General features: G+C 41.2%; 1 protein-coding gene across 1 annotated transcript in view; it reads left to right on the forward strand.

The window, feature by feature from the left end:
- RNF126 (ring finger protein 126) overlaps positions 1 to 20,004 on the forward strand; it is a 673,386-nt gene extending 653,382 nt beyond the window's left edge. The window contains exon 10 of the mRNA XM_044053890.1: positions 18,667 to 20,004. Within this exon, the coding sequence (XP_043909825.1) occupies positions 18,667 to 18,819 (153 nt within the window). The 3' untranslated portion in view covers positions 18,820 to 20,004. The remainder of the gene's footprint in view (positions 1 to 18,666) is intronic.
- The last annotated feature ends 1,405 nt before the right edge of the window (positions 20,005 to 21,409 follow it).

The following is a 21,409-nucleotide window of genomic DNA, read 5'->3' on the forward strand; positions in this document are numbered from 1 at the left end:
TTTGGAAATACTAAGTAGAGGACTGATGACAGGTATGCCTGGTGGGGATGGGGGGATAAAGTTTGCGCCAGATCTGTTAGCAGGTTGGCGATCACTGAGTGGTACTATGCACGACTAGTTTGGCACAAAGCTCGGCCTTCCCTTCTAGATTTCTGATATAGCTAAAGAATGGCTTGTGATTATCCTTAGCTAGAGATGCTAGTTTAGTTTTGTAGCTGGCTCTAGAGGACTTTACAAGATATCTAATTTGCTTGTTCAAGCTGTGGAGGGTGTCTTTCCTCTCTTATGTCCGTTCCCTCTTGTTCTTAGGTATTAGTTTCTTCTTCTTGTTGTATAACCTATTTATGCTTAATGTTCATCAGAGTGGCTTGTTCTTTTGTGAGGACCTTGTTTTGATCTGTTGAGGTACAGCCAAATCTATGCATTTGTATAGGTGTGTTTATACAGGGCATTTGTGTACACCTCTGTATAGGAGTTGTTGTTGACAGTGGTAGCAGGGGTTTTGAAATTGTTTATGCCATCACTTAGGAGGCTATAGTTTGCTTTGGAGAAATTTTTCAACCTTTTTGCTCTTTTGGGGGGGGGGGGGGGTCAGGTATGATTGTTAATTCGAACGAGACTGATTTATGATCAGACCTTACCAGGGAGGGCAGCACACGGGGTTGTTGGTGAGTACTAAGTCTAGTACAGTCAAACCCCTCGTGGGAGTGGTGCAGACTGCCTGTTCCAGAGCACTTGTTAAAGTGCTGGTTAAAGCTAGTGCTCCAGACCAGATGACTGCTTCAGTCTACCGATAAACGTAAGTGCCCTGTTGGGGGGTTTCTTTGATTACTGCTAAGACATACATGTCAACTGGAAAGGGGAAGTGTGCTTGTGGGAGACAAATTCCTCACAAGGACACGCACGAAAAGTGCGTATTTTGCTTAGGCAAGGCCCATGACCATACATCCTGCCCCATCTGCAAATCTTTTGTCCCAAAAACACTTTGCAGCCGTCTGGCAGAGTTAAAACTGTATTTGGAAAATCGGAGATTACGATGTGTTGCACTCAGTATGGAAGGTGGAGTAAACGAGCTGCCAAGGAAGAAGGCCAAGAAAATTGGTCCAGAATCCCACGCTGCGCCTCAGGCGTCCGAGAGGATTCTTGAGGCTGATGAAAGTCCAGGATCTTCTCAGACCTCCATTTCCAAACGAGGCCTGGGAACCTCAATGGCAGCTGGGATGGCGGAAAAGTTTAAGTACTTCCGCTGAGGCTAATCAGCCATCAGATCCTGATGGCGGAGGGTAACCACAGTTCATTCAGTCGGACGGCCCTGCTCCTACACTTCTACCCAAACAAACCCAAACAAACGTCAGCTCTGATTTTTCTCCACTGGCTACCCCCTTGAAGAGAAAACAAAAACTAAAGCATCCTGAGCCTCAACCCATTCCTGGATGGGAAGTATTTTTACAAAGTCTTTTTAAGGCATTCCAGGCCCTGCAGACACAACAATTACCACCTGCTACTTCTCCTTGGCCCCCTTTAGAGGTATCTGAGGAAGACTACTCCTCTTCAGAGGACTCTATTACTTACAAATCACAAATAGATGGCTGGCTGGAGAAATGGTGGGAAATTGTCCGTCCATTATGGAAGGTATATACTGTAGTAACTAGTGGGGAGTGGGCTAGATGGACCAGGCTTTGCTGTAAGGCTAACAAAAAACAGTTTTCTATGGAGGGCTAGGGGTAGAAAACTGTCAGTGCTTGACAGTGCACAACTGAGTTGCTTGCAGGGCAGCAATGCAATCTCTGAGCAGCTCCAGTAAACTGAGTAATCTGCCCAGATAGCTTAAGCTACTGCAGCAGTGATTTAATGATGAACATAGTACAGTTTTGTAAGTAAACTTACCATAATTTTTCTAGCATTTACCTATTTCTCAGGACTGTAGCCTCCTTTCTTGAGGTAAAAAAGTCCTTTAACTTTGGTGTCCTAACCACTGGTTTTATGCATCCTTCCTAATGTCCTACAATGGTTAGATCATGTGGAAGATCCCCATAGCCTTTGAATAATAGCTGGAGGTCTTATCTATGGCTACTGCAACAGTGATCCATTCAAATGTCTTCAATTATGGTGAGTTTTCTAAAAAAAACTACTTTCTTGATTACTCCAAATCTTAAAATTCTGACCCGTCAAGGCCTTTTGTATGCATTTTTCCTCAGGCCTTCGTGGTCGCTGTAAATTTAAGTGATGACTAACTTGCCTAGTCCCATAGCCAAAAACCACAAAGGATTGCTAATCTTCAAAGTAGGGAAGATCATTTCCAGTTCACCTCCTTGCCCTTTGGCTAGTCTTCTGCACCCAGCACCTTTGCACAGTGCTGAATTTTAGTAATGGCCTTTTGCTAGTCAAAGTACATACAGAGCTTTCCCCTTCCTTGACATCTGCAAGATTCAAGTAGACTCCATGGTGTAGATTCAGAACATGACTTTCACTTTAGTGTGATTTCAGTGATTTATGTCATCAACACAAAGTCATCCCCAGCCATGAAATTTGTGATCTGATGTCATTTTCATTCATTCCTCAACTGTTGGGTTTGGATCCGACCCTCTGATCAGACTCTGCTGCTTTTTTACATCTCATGGAACACTGAAGCTATCGAGCTTCTCCCTTATAATGTACCTGTCCCCTACCATGTCTCAGATCTCGTTTGCTACCTTTATTTATGGACATGGTCGCTGTTAGCTCTCTAGTTTTAACTCACTTTTCATGAGTAATATTAGATTTTATATATATATATATATATATATATATATATATATATATATATACACACACATATATATATATATATATATATATACACACACATATATATATATATATATATATATATATATATAACCTTCATTCCTTTCTGATTTACATCTTCTCTTGCCTGTGTTACACTTTTTTAGTGTATTTTTCTCAACACCGTTGTTGGTATTTTCTCTCTTTCTCTCCCTTTTTCCCTTACCTTTGAGGTAGTTTTTCTAAATTACTGTTGCTGGTAATACTTCTCTTCATCTTTAGTAACTATTTAAAAGTTTTTAAAAATACTTTTCTTTGTCTATGTCTTGTCTGCTACTGTTTACATCCATATATATGTTTAAAAAAGCCTTTGGGTTTTAAAAAATGTAAGGCCTGCAGCCATAAGATTCCATTGTCTGATGCACACGAGTTGTGTGTTTATTGCTTAGGCCAAGCCCATTTAAACTCTGTATGTGATACATGTAAGGCTTTTAAATCAAGAGTCCTTATTGAATGTGAATATAAATTAATTTTAAGAGGATTAATGCGTTTGACATCCTCTGATGCAGCATCTGGGGCTCAACCCTGCAAAAAAGGAGTTAAAAGAGGCCAAAAAGCATCCCTCTGTCCCTTCAGGTTCTTCTGCCATGAGCTTGGAACTGCCTTTGAAAATATCAAAATTATCTGATCCGACCACCTTGGATCCGAAGAAATGTAAGAATAGGTCACCTCTGATCCGGTGTCTGCTAACTCTGGATCCAATCTCTTCCCATCTCCTTTCTTGGAAAGATGTCCCCATTCCAGGACTTCATCTGTTGCTTCCTCTTCTTGGTCCTCCAGAAGTCTGACTGAAGCAGATGTGGTTAGGATGATGAAATTTCTCTCGACGCATATTCAAATGAGAGTTCTCCCAGCTCCTACCCCACTGGGTCAGGAGACCTTCATTAGTACTACCCCACCTATTTTGTCTCCTTCGATCTGACCTTTGGCTTCAGAGCAGTTGGCTACAAGAATCCTGGATCCATCTGTATCGGATCTGAGGATCTTTGTATCTTCTACGCCAATGCTCTCTCTGGGTGGACCAGCTCCAAGGATGTTGGAGCCGAATAACTCTTGGAGCTGTAGTGTTGGTGCCAGATCCAGGGTATTGGAGTAGACTCCAAGATTGTCAGAGCCATCTCTGGCCCACGGAGCCTTGGCCCTTGACATTTTGACTCAGACCCCTGCTTCGAGTGGTTTGCCTTCAGGTCAGAGGGAGCCAAAGGTTCAGAAGCATGTCTTCTCAGAGCCATCGGTTTCTTTCTGTCCAAGGCATTCTGCTTTCGAGGTAGTGGAGAGAGTTATCTCTGCTTTGAGAGAAAGGATGCATCCACCCTTTTCTGCTCCTACTTCCCAGTTGTCCTTAAATATTGACCCTCAGCTTTCTGCTCCACAGAGACCACCAGCTCTCACTGCCAGTCACCAGGATACCCCTGAGGGTATACTGATATCTTCCAATGCTTCAATGGAACATCCCGCAGAAGAAGTCCCTAAGAAGAGAAAGTGCAAAAGGCAGCACTTCCTCCGGAGTCTATCAAGGAAGATACTGATTAGGATGATAGGGGAGATCACCACCTGACGACATCTTATTTGGAGCTATATTAGAGCGCCTCAAGCAAAAGGGGTGGTTGGTCAACCAACAACCCTTCCTAAGGGGAATCGGTATTCCTGGAAGCCATTGTAGCTGACCCATCTACCTCCTGGGTGACTCCGCCACTGATGAGCTCATAGATTTGATCTCTGGATGGGAGTGAAAGGAACCTGATTCCATTGTGCAGATATTTTGGAGCAAAGGAGCACCTGTTGATGCCATGGTCGTAGGGAAGTCCACAGAAAAGAAGGTTACAGAACAAAGTTCCTCTGTTCAGCACCTAACAGTGAGTCTAGGGCACAAGGAGTTACCGTCTACAAGCATGAAAAGTGGATGCCGTCTTTCACCTGGAAAAACCTGCAAGTATACGCTTTCCCACCTTTACCTCTCCTTCCAAAGGTACTCATAAAAGCCAGGCAAGAAGAGCCAAAGATGATCCTGATTGCAGCAGACTGGCCACGCCATCACTGGTACCCAGTCTTAAAGAACTTAGCACAAGAACCTTTGGCTCTTCTTGCCTGGCTTTTATGAGTACCTTTGGAAGGAGAAGTAAAGGTGGGAAAGCGTATACTTGCAGGTTTTTCCAGCTGAATGAGAGGGCATCCACTTTCATAGTCTGCATTCAGTGACCTTTGCACTTTGGTCGCTGAATTATTTGGCACACTTCACCAGACTCCAGAGGGATTTGACTAAAGAACTCACCAGATCCCTTTCTGGGATCATTACTATTGAGGCAGAGTGCTCAATTAGGGTAGGCAACTGTGAGACACAGTCCATTTCAAATTCGTCCGTGAGGCTCATCTTGCATGCAGTTGAAGTTACCTCAAGAGCGGCGGGTTCATGCATTTCCATTAGGAGGGATGTCTGGATGTGCCTGTGTGATTTTGTGGTGCCTTCAAGTCTTCCTTTGTCAATGCTGTCTTTGACCGAAGTTCTTTATTTGGCCCCAACGTTAAAGACACATTATCCAGGTGTGAGGAGAATGGTAAGACCCTGTCTGCTGTGGGTGTACGTTTTTGAACTCCTTAAAAGTCTTTTTCTAGGAATCAACAAGGTGGTCAAAAAATGTGGTTGAGAAACTCTGAGGGTCACTTTCAAGATCCACGTGAAGATAATTCACCCAGGGCAAAGGGGGAGACTCTAATGGAAGATGTCACGTGCATAGCAGAGGAGGCCCTCAAAACCAGAGGCACTACTAGTGCCCCTGAAAGGAAGCCCGATTGGCCACCTCTTGAGGCAGTCAGGGTAATTTATCCCTGCACCAGAGAGCCTGGCTACAGATTACAAAAGATTCATGAGTGCAGAGGATTAGTTCCAGAGGTTATGTAATACCCTTTTCCCTACCCCCATCAGTAGACAAAATTCCCCGATGTTCCACCCAATCAACGGAAAACTGTAACACTAAAAATAAAAAAGCTGCTACCAAAGAGAGTCATCAAAGATGTCCCTCCAGACCAGAAAGAGTTTGGAACTTACTCAAGATTCTTTTTAGTGCCAAAGGAAAATGGGACTGGAGTCAAATTTTGGATCTCGGCAATCTAAACTAGTTAGTTTAGTACACAAGGTTACAGATGGTCACAGTTCAGTCCTTTCTGTCTTTTCTGCACAAGCACAACTAGATGTGCTCTGTAGATCTTCAGGATGCATACTATCATATAAAAATGAACAGATGATCTAGACTATACCTACACTTCCAGCTGGGAAGACGGTTCAGAGCTATGTCCTTTGGTTTTACCACAGCCCCCAGGGTGTTCAAATGCATGGTAGTAGTGGCAGCTCACTTGAGATGACAAGGATTCCAGGTGTTTTCTTTGGATGACTAGCTCATAACTGCTCTGCAGGGCATTTATCTGATCACAACACAAGATTATGTACTCCAGTTATGCTGTCACCTGTTAATTACCATCAGTGACAACAAATCTCAACTAGAACCGACTCAAATATCAGTTTATTGGAGCTTTGTTCAGCACAGTATCCTTGCAGCTTTCCTCCCTTTAGCAAAGATACAAACCATACGGGTGGCTGCCAAAAAAGCAGTTACTAGAAAATGGAAATCAAAATCTAAACCAACAATAATAGAAGTAGTGAATATAGTAACAGAGATAAAACAACTGGAACTGAAATCTTTAGAAAAGGGTAGGAGCAAACTACATAGATAAAAATGGGAATTGTGGGAACAGTACATACAGGGGAGGAATGAGGTTTAAAAGAAGGCAGGAGTTAAATGAGCTATGTAATGTTTGACTAAAAATGATTGGGTAGGTAAGTAATATATAATGTTTGCGACTGGGTGGTGTGGTTTGTTTTCATTTAAATAAATATATGATTGCCTGTGTTGTAAATGATGGTTTAATAAAGATGTTTCTTGTTAAAAAAGGGCAGGAATTGAATACTTTATGTAATGTTGCTTAGGTTATATGATATATAGCAATATATGTGAAGTATAATTGTAAATGTGATCTTGTTAATACAGTTTAATTACCTTTATATAAATATAAATTTGCCTATATCACTAGTGATAATTCAGTAAAGGAGTTTAAAAAGAAAAAGGTACGAACCGTACAATTCCAGGTCAAAAAGATCATTAAGACTTTCTCTGTCTTAGCTTGATTGAACCTTCAAGCATTAGGGTCAAAGTCTGCTGTGGTAGTTTTGGTTCTGTTAGCAAAATACCACGAGTATTCTTCAGTGGTCCCTAGCGACTTGGTGGTCTGTTCTTCACCAACCCTTATCCACCCAAATCAAGGTAACTCAGGATTGCAGCAATTACCTTTTTGTAGTGGGTTTACTCCAATCAGATAATACAAAGTCACTTTATCAGATAATGCAAAGTCACTTTCCTTCATCCCAAGACCATAGTTGCCATGAATGCTTCCCAGATGAGGTGTGTGTGTGTGTGTGTGTGTGTGTGGGGGGGGGGGGGGGGGGGTGGGGGTAATTCTTGGGAAAGGCGGTCCGAGGCACATGGTCCCCCGAAGAGGTTAGCAGTCTTCCTAAAGTTACAGGACTTCCAAAACACTCTCCTCTCCGAGACCATTGCAGTACAGATGGACAGTATGTCTGTAGTCTGGTACATTAACAAACATGGAGGAACCAAATATTATCCCCTGTGTCGAGAAGCTTTGAGTGTGTGGCAATGGGTGATTTCATTCAGTGGATTTCTTATAGCAGCACACATTCCTGGAAAATCCATCATGATGGCAAACAAATTAAGCAGATCCATTCTAATGCTTCACAAGTGGTCACTCAACATAAAAGTGGCTGAAAATATATTTCGTCTGTGGGGTCAATCTTGCTGCAATCTCTTTGCATCTCCCCTCAGCAAGTACAGCAGGTTCTTTACCCTAGTCCCCTCACTGGAGGAATCACCCAATGGTGCTGTTTTCCCGATTGGCCCCCTGGTCTCCTCTGCGCCTTTCAAGCAGTACCTCTAATCCCCAAATTCTTTAAGGAAGCATCTCAATTGAAGAGTGCAGTCATCTTCATTGCTCCTTATTGGCCTTGTTGGATTTGCTTCCCCTCTCTTTGTCCTCATTTGCTTCACCCACCATAGATTCTGGATCCAGTTCCAGACCTCCTGTCTCATCTGACAGACATGATACACCCAGATATCTTAGGCCTTAAATTGACTGCATGGTTTCTCCACTTCCATTGGTAGCAAGACAGCCCATGTTCTCCTCCCCTGTCTGCAACATTCTTTTATCCTCCCACAAAACTTCAACTAGAAAAATTTACAGAAGTAAATAGAAAAGTTGTATTTGGGCATAGCAGATTGACACTGACCCTTTTTCAGTGCCAGTACATAAAGTTCTTGAGTTTTTAGCTACAGTTTTTAATGAAGGTGCTAGTTATTCAACTGTAAAAGTATAACTAGCTGCCATTACTAATTTGTCTTTAGCTTCTTCTAAACTTTGTAAGGCCTTTATAAGGCGAACCCTTCTTCATAGACCTCCTTATAAAGGCCCCACTCCCCCATGGGATTTGAATTTAGGTCAAAAATTGTAAAACCGGTCTCCTTTTCAACAGTCAGCAAAGTGTGAACTAAAATTTTTAACCTGGAAGACTGTCTTTTCATGGCCATTGCATCTGTTAGAAGAATATTGAACTTCAAGCCCTATCTTCTAAACATCTTTATTTGTTTTTGCAAAAGGCCAGGGTATCCTTACAAACTAACCCATCCTTCCTTCCTAAGGTGGTGCCAGAATCCAATATTAATCAAACTATCAACCTTCCAGTTTTCTTTCCAAATTTTTCAGACTATATGTTGCATCTGTTGTATGTTCACAGACAGTTGCATTTTTATCTGCACAGGACAAAAATTTTCAAAAAATCATATCAGTAATTTGCCTCCTTTTCCGTTTCAAAATTGGGCAAACCAGTTACTAAAGTAACCTTAACCAAATGGTCAGCTGATTGTATTTCATTTGTTTATAAAAAAAAACAGGTTTGCATTTGCCAGTACCTGTAATAGCTCATTCTACCAGGTTTATGGCAACCTGTTCAGTATTTTTATCCAGATCTTCCTTGGTGGTGATTGTGCAGCTGCAACTTGGGCTAACCCTCATACCTTTATTGCGATTTACAAATTGGATCTGGTCTGTAGGGGAAGAGCAGCCTTCGGCTTAGCAGTGCTCAGGAATATCCATCCTTAAAATTCCTCCCGGGATTTAGGTAGCTGAGAACTCTGTCAAAACAGTTGAGGAATGAGTGAAAATGACAACATCAGATAAAAAAGTTAAGTACTCAGCATAAAGTTCCGTCTGTGCTGTCCATTTCCATTCTTCCTCAACTTCCCTCCCTCCAACCCCCTACCAGTTTGATGTCTGGAAGGATTAGAAGGTGCTTAATGAGCCAGTGTCCTTTATTTGAGCTCTAGATACTGTTGTTTGTTAATTAGTATATTGACTAAAAGATTAGCAAACAAGATCTGTGAAATGGTAGGGGACTATTGCATTATGGGTAATGGAGGCGCTCAAGAGCTTCAGTGTTCCACAAACTGTAAAAAGCAGCCAAGTCAGATCCGAACCCAACAGTTGAGGAAGAATGAAAATAGACAACATAGATGGAATGTTATGGTGAGTACATAACTTTTTCAATGGCAATGTTGGATACAACTGCAGAGGGTTTTCATCCTGGGTCTATATTATCTCCTCGAAAGCTGAATACAGTAAACGGCATGTGTAGCGAAAATGCTGTTCTGCGAATTCGCTATTGTGGAGGGCTGTGTCCCCCCCCCCCCTGCTAATTATATATGCCAACTCTGAGACTGCAATACAGTGAGGAAAGGGGGCAAATATTCCGATCTTCATTGTATTATGATCTCACTATTAACACATCACTGAATGGCATTTTCACTGTACATGCCATTCGCTGTATTGAACTTTCGGGAAGCTAATATAAGCCCCTTCATCCCAGAGGGGCATAAGTCTCCCTGACACTCACTCTGTCTCTCTCAAACATAAATGTGAAAGAAGTGATTACTGTTACCTTTGCTTTAAAAGCATTCAAACAGATTTAGGCACACAGAGGGCCTTCCAAATTCTTAGAGTGCTACAGTCACTTGATATATCAACAAACATGGTATGAGGTTTCCATCCTTACTACCATGCAGACTACAGTGTAGGCTTAGGAAATTGCTCAAGATTCAGGCCTGACCCCTCCAGGCAGCCTACATTCCATCTTAAAAGAATGTTTTTGTCGACAGGCTTAGCAGATTCCAAGTAGACCCACTTGAGTGGATGCAGAGAAATCTTTCTGATCCTGACCAAAGAGTGGGCTGTGCCAGACCTAGATCTTTGCGATTTCCCAGAAAGTGAAAAACTGAGAGCTATGCTACAGAACATAAGCTGTAGTAGCATGGAATAGATGCCTTCTCCATAAATTGGATAGGTCTTTTTCAATGCACCTTTCCTTCCTTTACCCCTGATCCCCAAGGTATTGCAAAAGGTCAAGGAAGAGAGGCTATTAGTCATTTTGACGCAGGCACTATTGGTTCTCTCTTCTACCATGTCTAGCAATGACAGAGACAAGAATGTTGCCTAAATGCATGGACTTCTTGACCAAGAAAAAGGATCCCCAATGCACACCAACGTGGCTTCTTTAAGGCTAACAGTTTGGATGGTCTATCACTCATCCATTTCAAGTATATTTTTTCAGAGGATGTGGTAAATATTGAAAGAGAGGCTAACAAGACAACAAGCAATCATGCGTACAAAAATGTAAAATAATTTCCCTTTGGAACAAATGCAGAGACTAAGAATCAAATGCAGGCCACGATCAATTGATCCAGAATCATCTTTCAGACCTTTACAAAACAAGTCTATCGTAAGCATCTTTGAAGATTTATGTTTTTGCTGTCTGTCTACATCTGCTCCTTCCATTGAATTATCATCTACCTGTAAAAGAATTTTTAAAATGAGTATAGCACTTTCAAACTAGATACATCTTCCCTCTCAAGTACCTATCCTGAGAGAGGTTTTTATGGTGGCTGTAACATTTGCTAGAAGAATCTCAGAACTGCAAGCAGTGATGTGCAGGAAGCAATTTTTGATTTGTCACAAAGATAGGGTACCCTTTGCTCAAACCTGCCTTTCATGCCACAAGGAATGATGAAGCTTTCTATGAACTAGGCTACCTTCTTCCTGCCTTTTTTTTCTGTGAGCCTCGGATCAAGAGCAGTAGAAAATTGCATTCTTTGGATGCACAGAGACAACTGTTCTGGTTGGACAAAACAAAAGATATCAAAAAGTCAAAATAAATATGTGTGTCCTTTGCAAATGACAGAGAGGAGAAGCCTGTAAATAAGCAGACACCGGCTAAGTGGTTTGCTCATTCTATTCTTCGTTGGTATTTGGCCTCTTGAAAGCCATTACTAAGGTATGTAAAAGCCCGGTCAGAGTCACAGCAGCCTCCACAGCATTCATCAGAGGGGTCAGTACCCAATTAGTTTTGGAAGCAGCTACTCTGTTCTCTGTCCACTTCTTAAAACATTATATCACACTGGTTGCATCTACTGCCAGGTCAGAGTTTGCTTCTGTTATCCCACAAGGTATGTGGCCCTAGAAAGAGAGAGAGAGGGATGAATAATAAAAAAATCCACTGATGCAATGCGTGGGAGTCATCCTATTGATAGACTACAACTATGAATAATATGGTGAACATAGTATAGTTGTTAGGATTTCACCATATAATTATAGGTGTTCAGGCGCATTCACAATTGCAGTCAGTCTTTCCTCCAACCATCCCTTCTCTCATCCTTCTTGGACAACCTGGGACTCAAGCGGGGTACACTTTACTACCTTTTTCCCCACTTTCCATTGCATCTCCCTAACAGATTCCCTCCTTTCAACTTGCATAAATACCAGAAAGGGGCATTGTGTCCTCATAAGTGGGTTTTCTTGTCTTCTTTGATTCACTCTTGCTCTGGTGCCTGCAGCAGGCTTTTCTAGCCATGGCATAAAAGATACCTGTCGATTACATCCGACCCAGTGCATCACTTTTGCTATCACCTTCCTGACATCTGAGTAGGAGGAATTCTGCCAAAGTCACTGAGGAAGGTACAGCTATGAAAGTTGTGCTGGCCTTGTGGTACATAGCTTACCTTCAAACAAGATAAGATGCCCAACAGATGCAGACTGCAACAGTTAATGTGCTTGAACATCTGCAGGTATATTAAATTCTTAACACAACTTCTCCATGGCCACACAGCTGGGAGAGAATTGTCATGCTTCCTACCTCAGTGGTTACATTTTCTCATCCAGAAATCCAGCAAACCTGATCAGTCTGAACCTGAAGAGACTCATACTGACAGCTAAGATGGTTTAACTATCATTCCTGTGAAGTACCTGATTCTAGGGTTGTGCTGTGTACTACGGGGGGGGCAGAAAATTCCATACAAGGGAAGCCTTACCTGCGTAAATAGAAAATATTTTCCATTTGATGAAGGAAAGGAAGAGAAACCAGGCCCCAGTGTATTGTAGGGTGCATTTCCATTAAAGTGCACATTTCAATCATCTCTGCATGCATTCCAGCAAACAGCCCATCAAAAAAAATGGTTGTGCAGTTCCAAAGGTAGTTCTTCAGTTGTTTGCTGCTTTTGCACAAGGAAAGGAATTGAGGTCCGTGACTAAGCAAAGCAATGCCAGATGGCTAACTGACTGCAAAAGCAAGCTTTTGAATGGAGGATTACAGAACAGTCATTGAGGTAGCTGCTACGTCAGATATTTTCTTGAGGAAAGAATGATGCAGAGCATTCGTGAGGTAACCACCTGGTCCTCTTCCCACATCTTTTCAAAGGACTAAAAACTGGATAATGCAGTCCATGAGTAGAGCAAAATCAAGGACTACTGCCCTTCTAGGATTCATTCAACGGAGTCAGCAGAATGATTGTTTTCCACCTGTCCATTCCTAATGTACCTGTTGGTGTCTTCCATATGTCTATATGTAGCATTTATCCAAAGAATGAACATAGTGCAACTGTTTGAGAAATGGACCACTGGATGGGGATTAGGAAATTTATACTTGGCCTTACACCCATGTCACTTAAGGAAAGAGGTAGCTTATAAGTGCCCGGACCTCAACATCCTATTTGGATACAATACATCATTCTTTTGGGAAAATGTAGCGAGTCTTAGAAAGGCCCCCCAGGTTGTTAGCCTAGTAATCTATAAAATGCACCTTAACAGATATTTGAGTAGGATCACTTTTGCAATAGAACTTCTCTTACCTCCTTTACCCTTCTTTTAGAGTAGGCCCATTCATCTCTAGAGGTAAGGGAGGGTAAAAGCGAAGAGTAATATTTTCTTGACTATACTTTTATATCCCTAGCATTGAGGGATTGAGTACTGCAGTTGTCTCCAAATATGACCTTTCTACGATAGGAAATTCTTTCTGTCTGTGTCTCAGAAAGAACAGAAGAGAGCATGACTGAGCTGCTTTTTATCCAGTATACAAGTGTGCATCCTCTCTTGAAGATGTTTTAGGCTACAACCCATACCATTATGTCAATAAACATCTGAAAATTGGGTCAGACAAAAGGCCACTTGCAGCTAATTCCTGTGTCAGGGATTATACTTCAACAGTGATCCTTTGCAAATGTCAACTGATATAGTGAGTTTCACATACAGCTGTACTTTGTGGTAAGTGTACACGCACCCACAATTGTTGTCCTCTTAGTTTCATTTGTGGCCCTTTGAACCCCTCCTGGAAAATATTTTCTGCTGAGTTGCCGCAGGTGCTGGCTCAAGCTAGCAAGCCATCTGTCATGAGCACACATACATTACCATGTAGTCTTATTTCCCCTGCCTCTTTTCCTCTCTGGTGTACCTCAATCTATTTTCCATAGAAGCTGGATATTTTTTTAATTTTATGAGAAAGTGGCCTTTTTCTGTTCGAGTTCCAAAATGGCTGGTGGCATTGCTTTTCATCTCGGGAATTCTGTGGTTCTTGATTGTCTTCTAACACTTTGTGATTGTTCTTCTGATGGCTTTTGCATTAGCAGCCCCCACAAAGGTTCTCTATGGCAGTCTGGGATATGAATGTCTGTATAGAATGCTTTGAGCTTCATCCTGTAATTTTCTTTGTGACAGAGATGAACTTTTTAAACTGTATCAGCCAAATTAATATTTGAATTACAAGACATTGGTAAATGCCAAGAATTTTAGCTCTAAGATAAAGTAGTGTATTGAAACATTAAGTAAAAGAGAGCCTTCCTTGCTGGAGCAAAGTTTGAGTATTTTCATTTTGGAGTTGCCCCCCCCCCTCCCCCCCAGCAATATACCATGACATGGTATGGATGTATGCTTGGATGACACTGGCTAAGTGCTTTCATCTGTAGAGCCTTCTAGTGTTTTTTTTTTTTTGACCCCTACAGAGTTCAGATCTCTGTCATGCTGTCATCTATTAATACTTGAATTTGCTTGCCTGTGCATTATGTCCATGTTGCCATTAAATCACCTGCCAAGCACAACCTGAAGCTTTTTCAATGCCCTATTGGTAGATGATCATCCAGATGCCATGAGTTGCTGACCTCATCAGAGATCGCTCTTTGGTACCATCCTGTCATTGATCAAGGAACACAGGACCAAGTTCTGTCCTGGTAGGTCTTATTCTTCTGCAACTGTATTTTCATTTATTTGTATAAACAGTTTCCAAAAAAAAACAGGTTAGCAAGGTAATCTAATTAGAAAAGAAAACCTGTGCATAATTAATCTAGGTGCTTTGTTTGCTCCTGGATTAAATTATGCTTATTGATTTATTATTTTTCATTATGGGTGTTAAAATGTATTTGTGTGTACTGCATTATGTACAGCTTATTCGTTCATGTTATCTATTTTTCAGTGTTTAAATTTTTTGTTTGTTTTCTTTGGGGAGCATGTTTATATGATTTCCATGTGACTGCTCGTTTTTGTTGCTATGTGCAGGATTTGGTTATTTTGTATTCTTTCTGTTCTCATATACCCACAACCTATCTTTAGGTTCTGTGTGTTCTGTATGGTGGACTTCCACTGTGGGATACCATGTGTCCTGCTGTAGTTTTGGTTACAGTGATACATTAGCTAGGGCAGAATGCTGTTGGGTGTGCCTTTTCAAAGTGGCATGGGTAAGGCTTTTTTTCCTTCAAAAAGGAGTTCAGGAACAATGTCCTGAATGCCCAAGCTCTCTGAGATGGGCTTGTTTGGTCAGTCTGCTCAGGGACCTGGTTGATGACAGCTTGAAGAAGCAGCGGTCTGTCATGTTGTGGAGAACCTTTGTGATCTTGCCACTTCTATCTTTTCCTTTACAAGACTTCACCAGTTGTAGGAGAGTCCTTTTTACCATCCAGAGAAAGTCCCTGAGCATTATAACACCTTCTTGCCCTTCCAGTGTTGGCAGAGTCAGACAGGCTTTCGGATCTTTCAGTGGGTCCACAACAATCCGTACTGTAGTGTGGCTTTCGCCCTGTTTGGAGGGGGGTAACTGGGTTCACCCCGGCTTTGAGAACCATCATAAGGGACCAGTGAATTATGGACATCATCATCTTTGGACATGTTGTGAGGGTCATAAACCTTCCCCTACAAAGATTTCCTCTGACTGAGCAATCCATGTCAGTACAGTTCTTGGTACAAGCATCATGTGTTTTACTGATCAGAAAGATCATGAAACCTGTCACAGGACATCTGATGAGTTATGAGTTTTGAGTTTTAGTCCCGATTCTTCCTGGCCCTTAAGTGGGTGCATCAGTTGTGACAGTGCAGTTTCAGTTAGATTTGTCATGTCTCATTCCAGGTGACGACCCCGCATGGGAGCCATGCTTTTGCCCTATGGGGAAGGTAGACAGTATCGCTAGATGTGATGGAAAGGATCCAGTTTGGTTCCTGTTTATTTGGGAGGGGGGATGTAAGTTAGACTCTTAGGCTGTTAGGACAAAAAAGATGTGGATAAAGATGTAGGCAATAAGAAAAACTCCTCCTTGGCTGCTTGGATGATAGCCTTCTGTGGTCAGTTCACCTCCCGCCACACCCACATGTGCACAGGTAGGCCCTGTGAGTTTTGAGGTGCTGGGAAGACTAATAGTGCTTACAGCTTTTAAAGGGAGTGATTGTGATCAGCAGGCATGGAATAAAAGCCCTATGGAAAAAAGTCAGATTCCACATAAGGAGAAATTATTCCCAACCTTAGATTCACCAAGGAAGGTCCTGGTAGATCAACTTAACACTGGAGAATGTATGCAGTATTTTTTCTGCAAAGGTTGTTTAATTTTTTTTCTTATTAACCAGATTGAAACTTTGTAGTTTATTTTGGATATTAAAGTAAACATTAGACCAGTTGTCAACATCACACCTTGTTGTCTGTAGCAGACTTAAAAAAAAAAGTTTTTGTGCAAGAGAGGGGAGTAGCACCCCCCCCCCCCCCCATTTTGCACAATTTTGCAGTCTCATTGAAATACCTGCCTGCACTTCAGCTAAACTCAGTAGGCAAGAAGTTGTCTATTAGTTCTTTTATACCTTTTTTTGTTAACATACCCCATTACAGCTTTAAGTAGGTTGCATTCTCTGAATGTGAAACATACCCTGCTTTGTCAACTATACTACGCGATAGACATTCATCCAAAAATGTATGTATACAAACCCTATGGTGCAGTCAGGCCAGCTACCAGAAATCAATCGTTCTGTTTTGTCCACTACATTTTATTTATGCGAAACCAAGCTGAGTACTTCATGGTGTAAAAGGGAAAGGGAGTATTCCGTGTGTCCTTTAGCACCCTGTATGGCTGCAGGCAGGCATGTTGTGCTGGAGGTTTATCAAGCTGCTTTGTGGAAGCACATTCATAGCTTATTAAACATCATTCCTTCAGTTTTCATTCTCAAACCCATTACTCCTTTTGGCTGTTTTCCTGAATTTCTTCCCAAATTGCCTCCTCATTAACAATGTCTTGTACTTCTGGTGTTCTGCTCCTTTCAGAATGGAGGATCCACTGAACACCTTTAGTAGATACTGCTTGTCATAAATAGGTCCCGAACCCTGATGTGACATCCTAGGAGCTTGTCTAACTGGAGGGAACATCACTGTGCTGAAAATCATTCCACTTCAGAATGTGAGTAGTAGTGTTTTTAGTCTTGGTAAGTTCTAGCAGGTACATAGGGATAGGTCTTCATTTTACAGTTTTGTTTTTTCTTAAAATATTAATGAATTGGAAAATACAAGCTAAAGTTTCTTGAAATGGCCAGTAGAGAATCCATTTCTACAGGTCACTAATGCAGTCTTTTGTGCATATTGTTTGTGGTTAAATGACGCATTGCTGTTTGAAATGGTACTCTCTCTATTTAGGTTCCCCTCCTCCCCCACTGAAAAAGTAAATGAAGTCCAAGAAGGTCCATGAATCGTGGTGTGTTGTGTCTGAGTGATGTGTTGGACAATTTATTTTTTTTTTTTTAATAAAAGCATCATGCTGCTACTCTGGGCTATGGTTTGGGAGATGGTTGTATATGTGTACATTAGAGTTTGATCCTTGATAACAGAAACTGTGGAGCCAAGTGCCACTTATACGTTCTTTATTATAAAATAACAGGGTTAAGCGCTTTCATCCTCAGAATGTCAGGACTTCCAATTCCTGACATTTTGGGGACAAAAGCGTTTAACCCTGTTATTTTGTCCTGACATTTTGGGGACGAAAGTGCTTAACCATGTTGTTTTATAGTAAAGAACTTATAAGTGGCACTCGGCACTGAAGACTTCATCCTTCCTTCTGCTTTGAGTTATTGGTTTTGTGGTTTTTGACTTTAACAGACAATATGGGTCAGTTTATTTTAGGAGTTTGGGAGTTGGCATAATGGTTAAGGTAAATACCTCATAGACACAAGATACAAGTCTTGATTGTTAGCCGTGGGTTAGGAAAATTGGCTAGGCTTAAAATGGGCTCACAAAGGTAGATAGCCTAGTACTAACCTATGAGAATGGCCTGGGTGAATTTAAACTTGTCCGAGATAGAGACCATTCAGTTGATAACCCGTCGGGAAGCAAGTTTATTTTGTCATGTTCCAGGAGAATTAGAGAGCAAAGTTCAGGGTCTCTTGATTGTGTAGAGTCAGATGATGATTTTGCCACTTTAGCTAGACACTGCTCTGAAGACCACTCTAACATAAATGTTTACATCATAACAGTTTGTATACTAGTGCGGATGTTGATTCAGCAAGTTCTTTTATGTTAGGTGAATATGCAACTTGGCAACTGGGCTTTTGTGTTACATAAAAAGTTTGTAAGCTTTTACCACAGTGTGTTGTGGAAAATTTCCATGAGCTACAGCTGTTACTGTAGGTGGATCACACCATTTGAACTGTTAATAGTTTTTTTCCTGCTTTTTCTGCATTCTAGATGCCTTTGGTTACCCACCCCATTCATTTTCTCCTAGAAGTGGAATACTTAATACTTTCAGAGATGTCTTCCTGTTACACTTCTATTTTTGTGACCCACACCACCGACACACAGAGGGTTCTAAGTGAATAGCTACTTAAAAGCATATTGATTGACCTAGCATTCGTCTAATGCTTCTTTTCCCAGTGTTTGTAGTCGCATGTTTCCTTAGGCCTAAGTGATTCTAAGATGGCATAAATCTGAGCACTCCTCTGCAAAACTATACAACTTAGAGTTTTATGAGCACTGATCTATGCATTTAAATTAGTAAAACAAATGAGATGTGTGTTTGTAAGAATAATGTACCTAAATTATTCATCTTTTTTTTTTTCTTCTTCTTTTCTCTCTCTAATTAATCCTGCATTTTTTTGGGAAACCAGCATGATACTTGTCCAGTCTGCAGAAAAAGTTTAAGTGGACAGAACACAGCAACAAACCCTCCAGGACTGTCAGGGATCAATTTTTCTACTTCCTCTTCCTCCTCTTCATCAGCTAGTTCGCCGACTAATGAAAATTCATCAAACAGCTCTTGAGTATCAGCAGGACTTGTCCAGAACAAAACTGGAGCAGCTTTCAAATCCAACAGACAAGGAGATATAGCTGCCAGTTACACTTCCATATTTGTAGCCTGATTCTGAACATTTTCTCACAGACGGTCAAGCACCTGAGAGCTCATCATAACCAGCTGCAGGAAAAATTGTTTCAGAATTCCATGGAAAACAGTGCAGACTGCCAAAAGCATTATGGATACTGCTGGACAGATGGTCCATACTACCAGATATGTGGAATTCCTCTCAGTTCATAGATGGCAGTTGACCGTGTTAGAAATTCTCACTCCCTAACATTAATCAGAACAAAGGAAAAGATTGTTGATTGTGCAGTTTCCAGAGTTCTTTCACATTTTTATTTTTGTTGTTGTTTTTTTTTTTTTTTTGCATTTAAGTTTAAAGTACAGGTACATAAAAAAAACGTAATTTCTGCCACAGATGCACTGCATTTCTCACTTCCTTGGATTAATTTCTATCGCTAGGGATCATAAATCAGGCAGAATTCCCTTAAACATCCCTTTACTTAACTTGGTGGTATCTGGTTTGAATTAAGTGTCTATTCTTGCTGTGAACTTTGGAATAGAGCTCAAGCGAGGGCTCTTTGTTTTGCATTCTCAGAACCCAAATATCTGTGCTTTAAAAATAACCTTCCATTGTGACCTTTCCTCCTCCTTATTGGACAGCATCACACAGTTTTTGCAGATGTTAAATATTTATTAGGAAATGGATGCCTCAGCCTTGTCGAAGCCTACTTATGTCTTTACTGAGGATTAGAAGACAGATTGCAACTTATAGAAGCAAGCAGCAAGTGCCAGCACAGAAACAGCTTCAGGTATGCCTTCCGTACTAGCCATGATTGAGTGCTTCTCTCTGTTCCATTCGTAACCCGATGTACCAAGCGTTGAAGTGTCTGCTTTTTGTGTCGGAGAGGAACTGATGCATCATAATGTAGGGCAGACATTGTCAAGGCACATTCTGCAAACTGGAAAAGTCCCTTGTATTCTTTTCAGATTGTTGAAAATAGACAGAAGCAAAGTTTTAATATAATTTTATAAAGTTGTATTATACATTATATCTATTTGTATGAAAACTGTTTACTTTTATGCACTCGCACAGTATGAAAAGGAGGTGTGTTGTGACAAAAAAATAAAACCTTTGAATTAAATGTGATGCTGCAGTGGCCAAATTCGGTTCTGAGTTCAAGGATAGTGTTAAGATAAATGTGTTAATGCATGCATGTAAGTGAACAAATGATTGTTGTCATTGCTATGAATCCTGATTTGAGTGGTTTTATGTCCAAGTTCATTGCTGAGTCTAGTGAACTGTGACTGAGTGTTGAGAGGTTTGCATATTGGGCGTTAGCTGCTAGAAGGGTTTGTTGGATATGCTTTTGCTAGCTTGGGTGAAAACGTGTTCTTTTCAGATTTTTGGAGGATCGTTTTGCTGTCTTGGCAGGTATGGTTTATGTTCATTTGATATGATGATCATGGACTGGCAAAGACATTCACGATCTAGTTGTACCTGAAGACTGATATAATGAAGTCCGGCCTAAGTTATGTAACATGGCTGAAAGAATATGAAATTAAGCATATGAAGAAATGGTAAGTAACTGCACCATAGGGATTCATATGGACATAGTTATTAGATGAGCATTTAGTTGAGTAGATACTACTGGGAATACTGGGGATGCATTAGAAGGTTTTAGACAGCCGGGTAAGAAATGTGACTGAAAATACTTTGGCAAAAGATGTTTTACAAGAATTTACAGAATAAAATACTGCTTAAGTCAACACTAAGGATCAATGTATTGCTGGATGAAAAATGTGATTATCACTGTAGGAGTTTACTGGCGCAGTGTTGGGAGTTAGCCGCAACAGGGCATCGGGCATCTGCCTTCCAGAATTTTCCAGACATTGACAGGACTTCATCAGGATGAGCACACCTAAAGGGAGAACAGCCCACACCATTCACAGATGTCTTTCTATTCTTATGTTGCAGTATTCTTTACATGGGGGAAGACTGTTGTAGGTGGTCCCGACATCCAGCCAATGTAAAATATCCTTTTACCACTGCAGGGTATGAGGGATGTAGCACATAGGCCATAAAAGTGATGTCTGCACATACCATCCTCAGAACGTTTCTGCTACCAGTCTGAACGCCCTCTTTGACTGTCGGTGTGCTCACCCAAGTTGTTGCTGGTGTACAAGATTTAGATAAGAACCCTGTTTTTTTTTTTTTTTTTTTTTTAAACCTTTTGCTACTGCTTTTGTATGAAGTTACATGTCATCTAAGAATGGCAAGTGCCAGTGTGGCAGACATAAAGACACTGTGCCTTTTCTGTTTAGGGCCTAACCACGACCATAAGTCTTGCCCTTTCTGTCAGGTGTTTGTCCTGAAGACCCTATAGAGGTGCCCTTCCTCTTTTAGCATCTACCTTAAAAATCAGAGGCTTAAAAGGTTAGTGTGCGACATTATGGAGGGTGTGTTGGGGCCTTCTACTTAGCTTGTGAAGAAGGTTAAGAAACTCAAGCCTGTTCCTTCAGTTGCACCTCCCCTTCTGGATGTCCCTGTTAAG

This window comes from Protopterus annectens, chromosome 13.part0 (genome assembly GCF_019279795.1).
Source record: "Protopterus annectens isolate FY-2018-M chromosome 13.part0, PAN1.0, whole genome shotgun sequence".
NCBI lineage: Eukaryota > Metazoa > Chordata > Ceratodontiformes > Protopteridae > Protopterus > Protopterus annectens.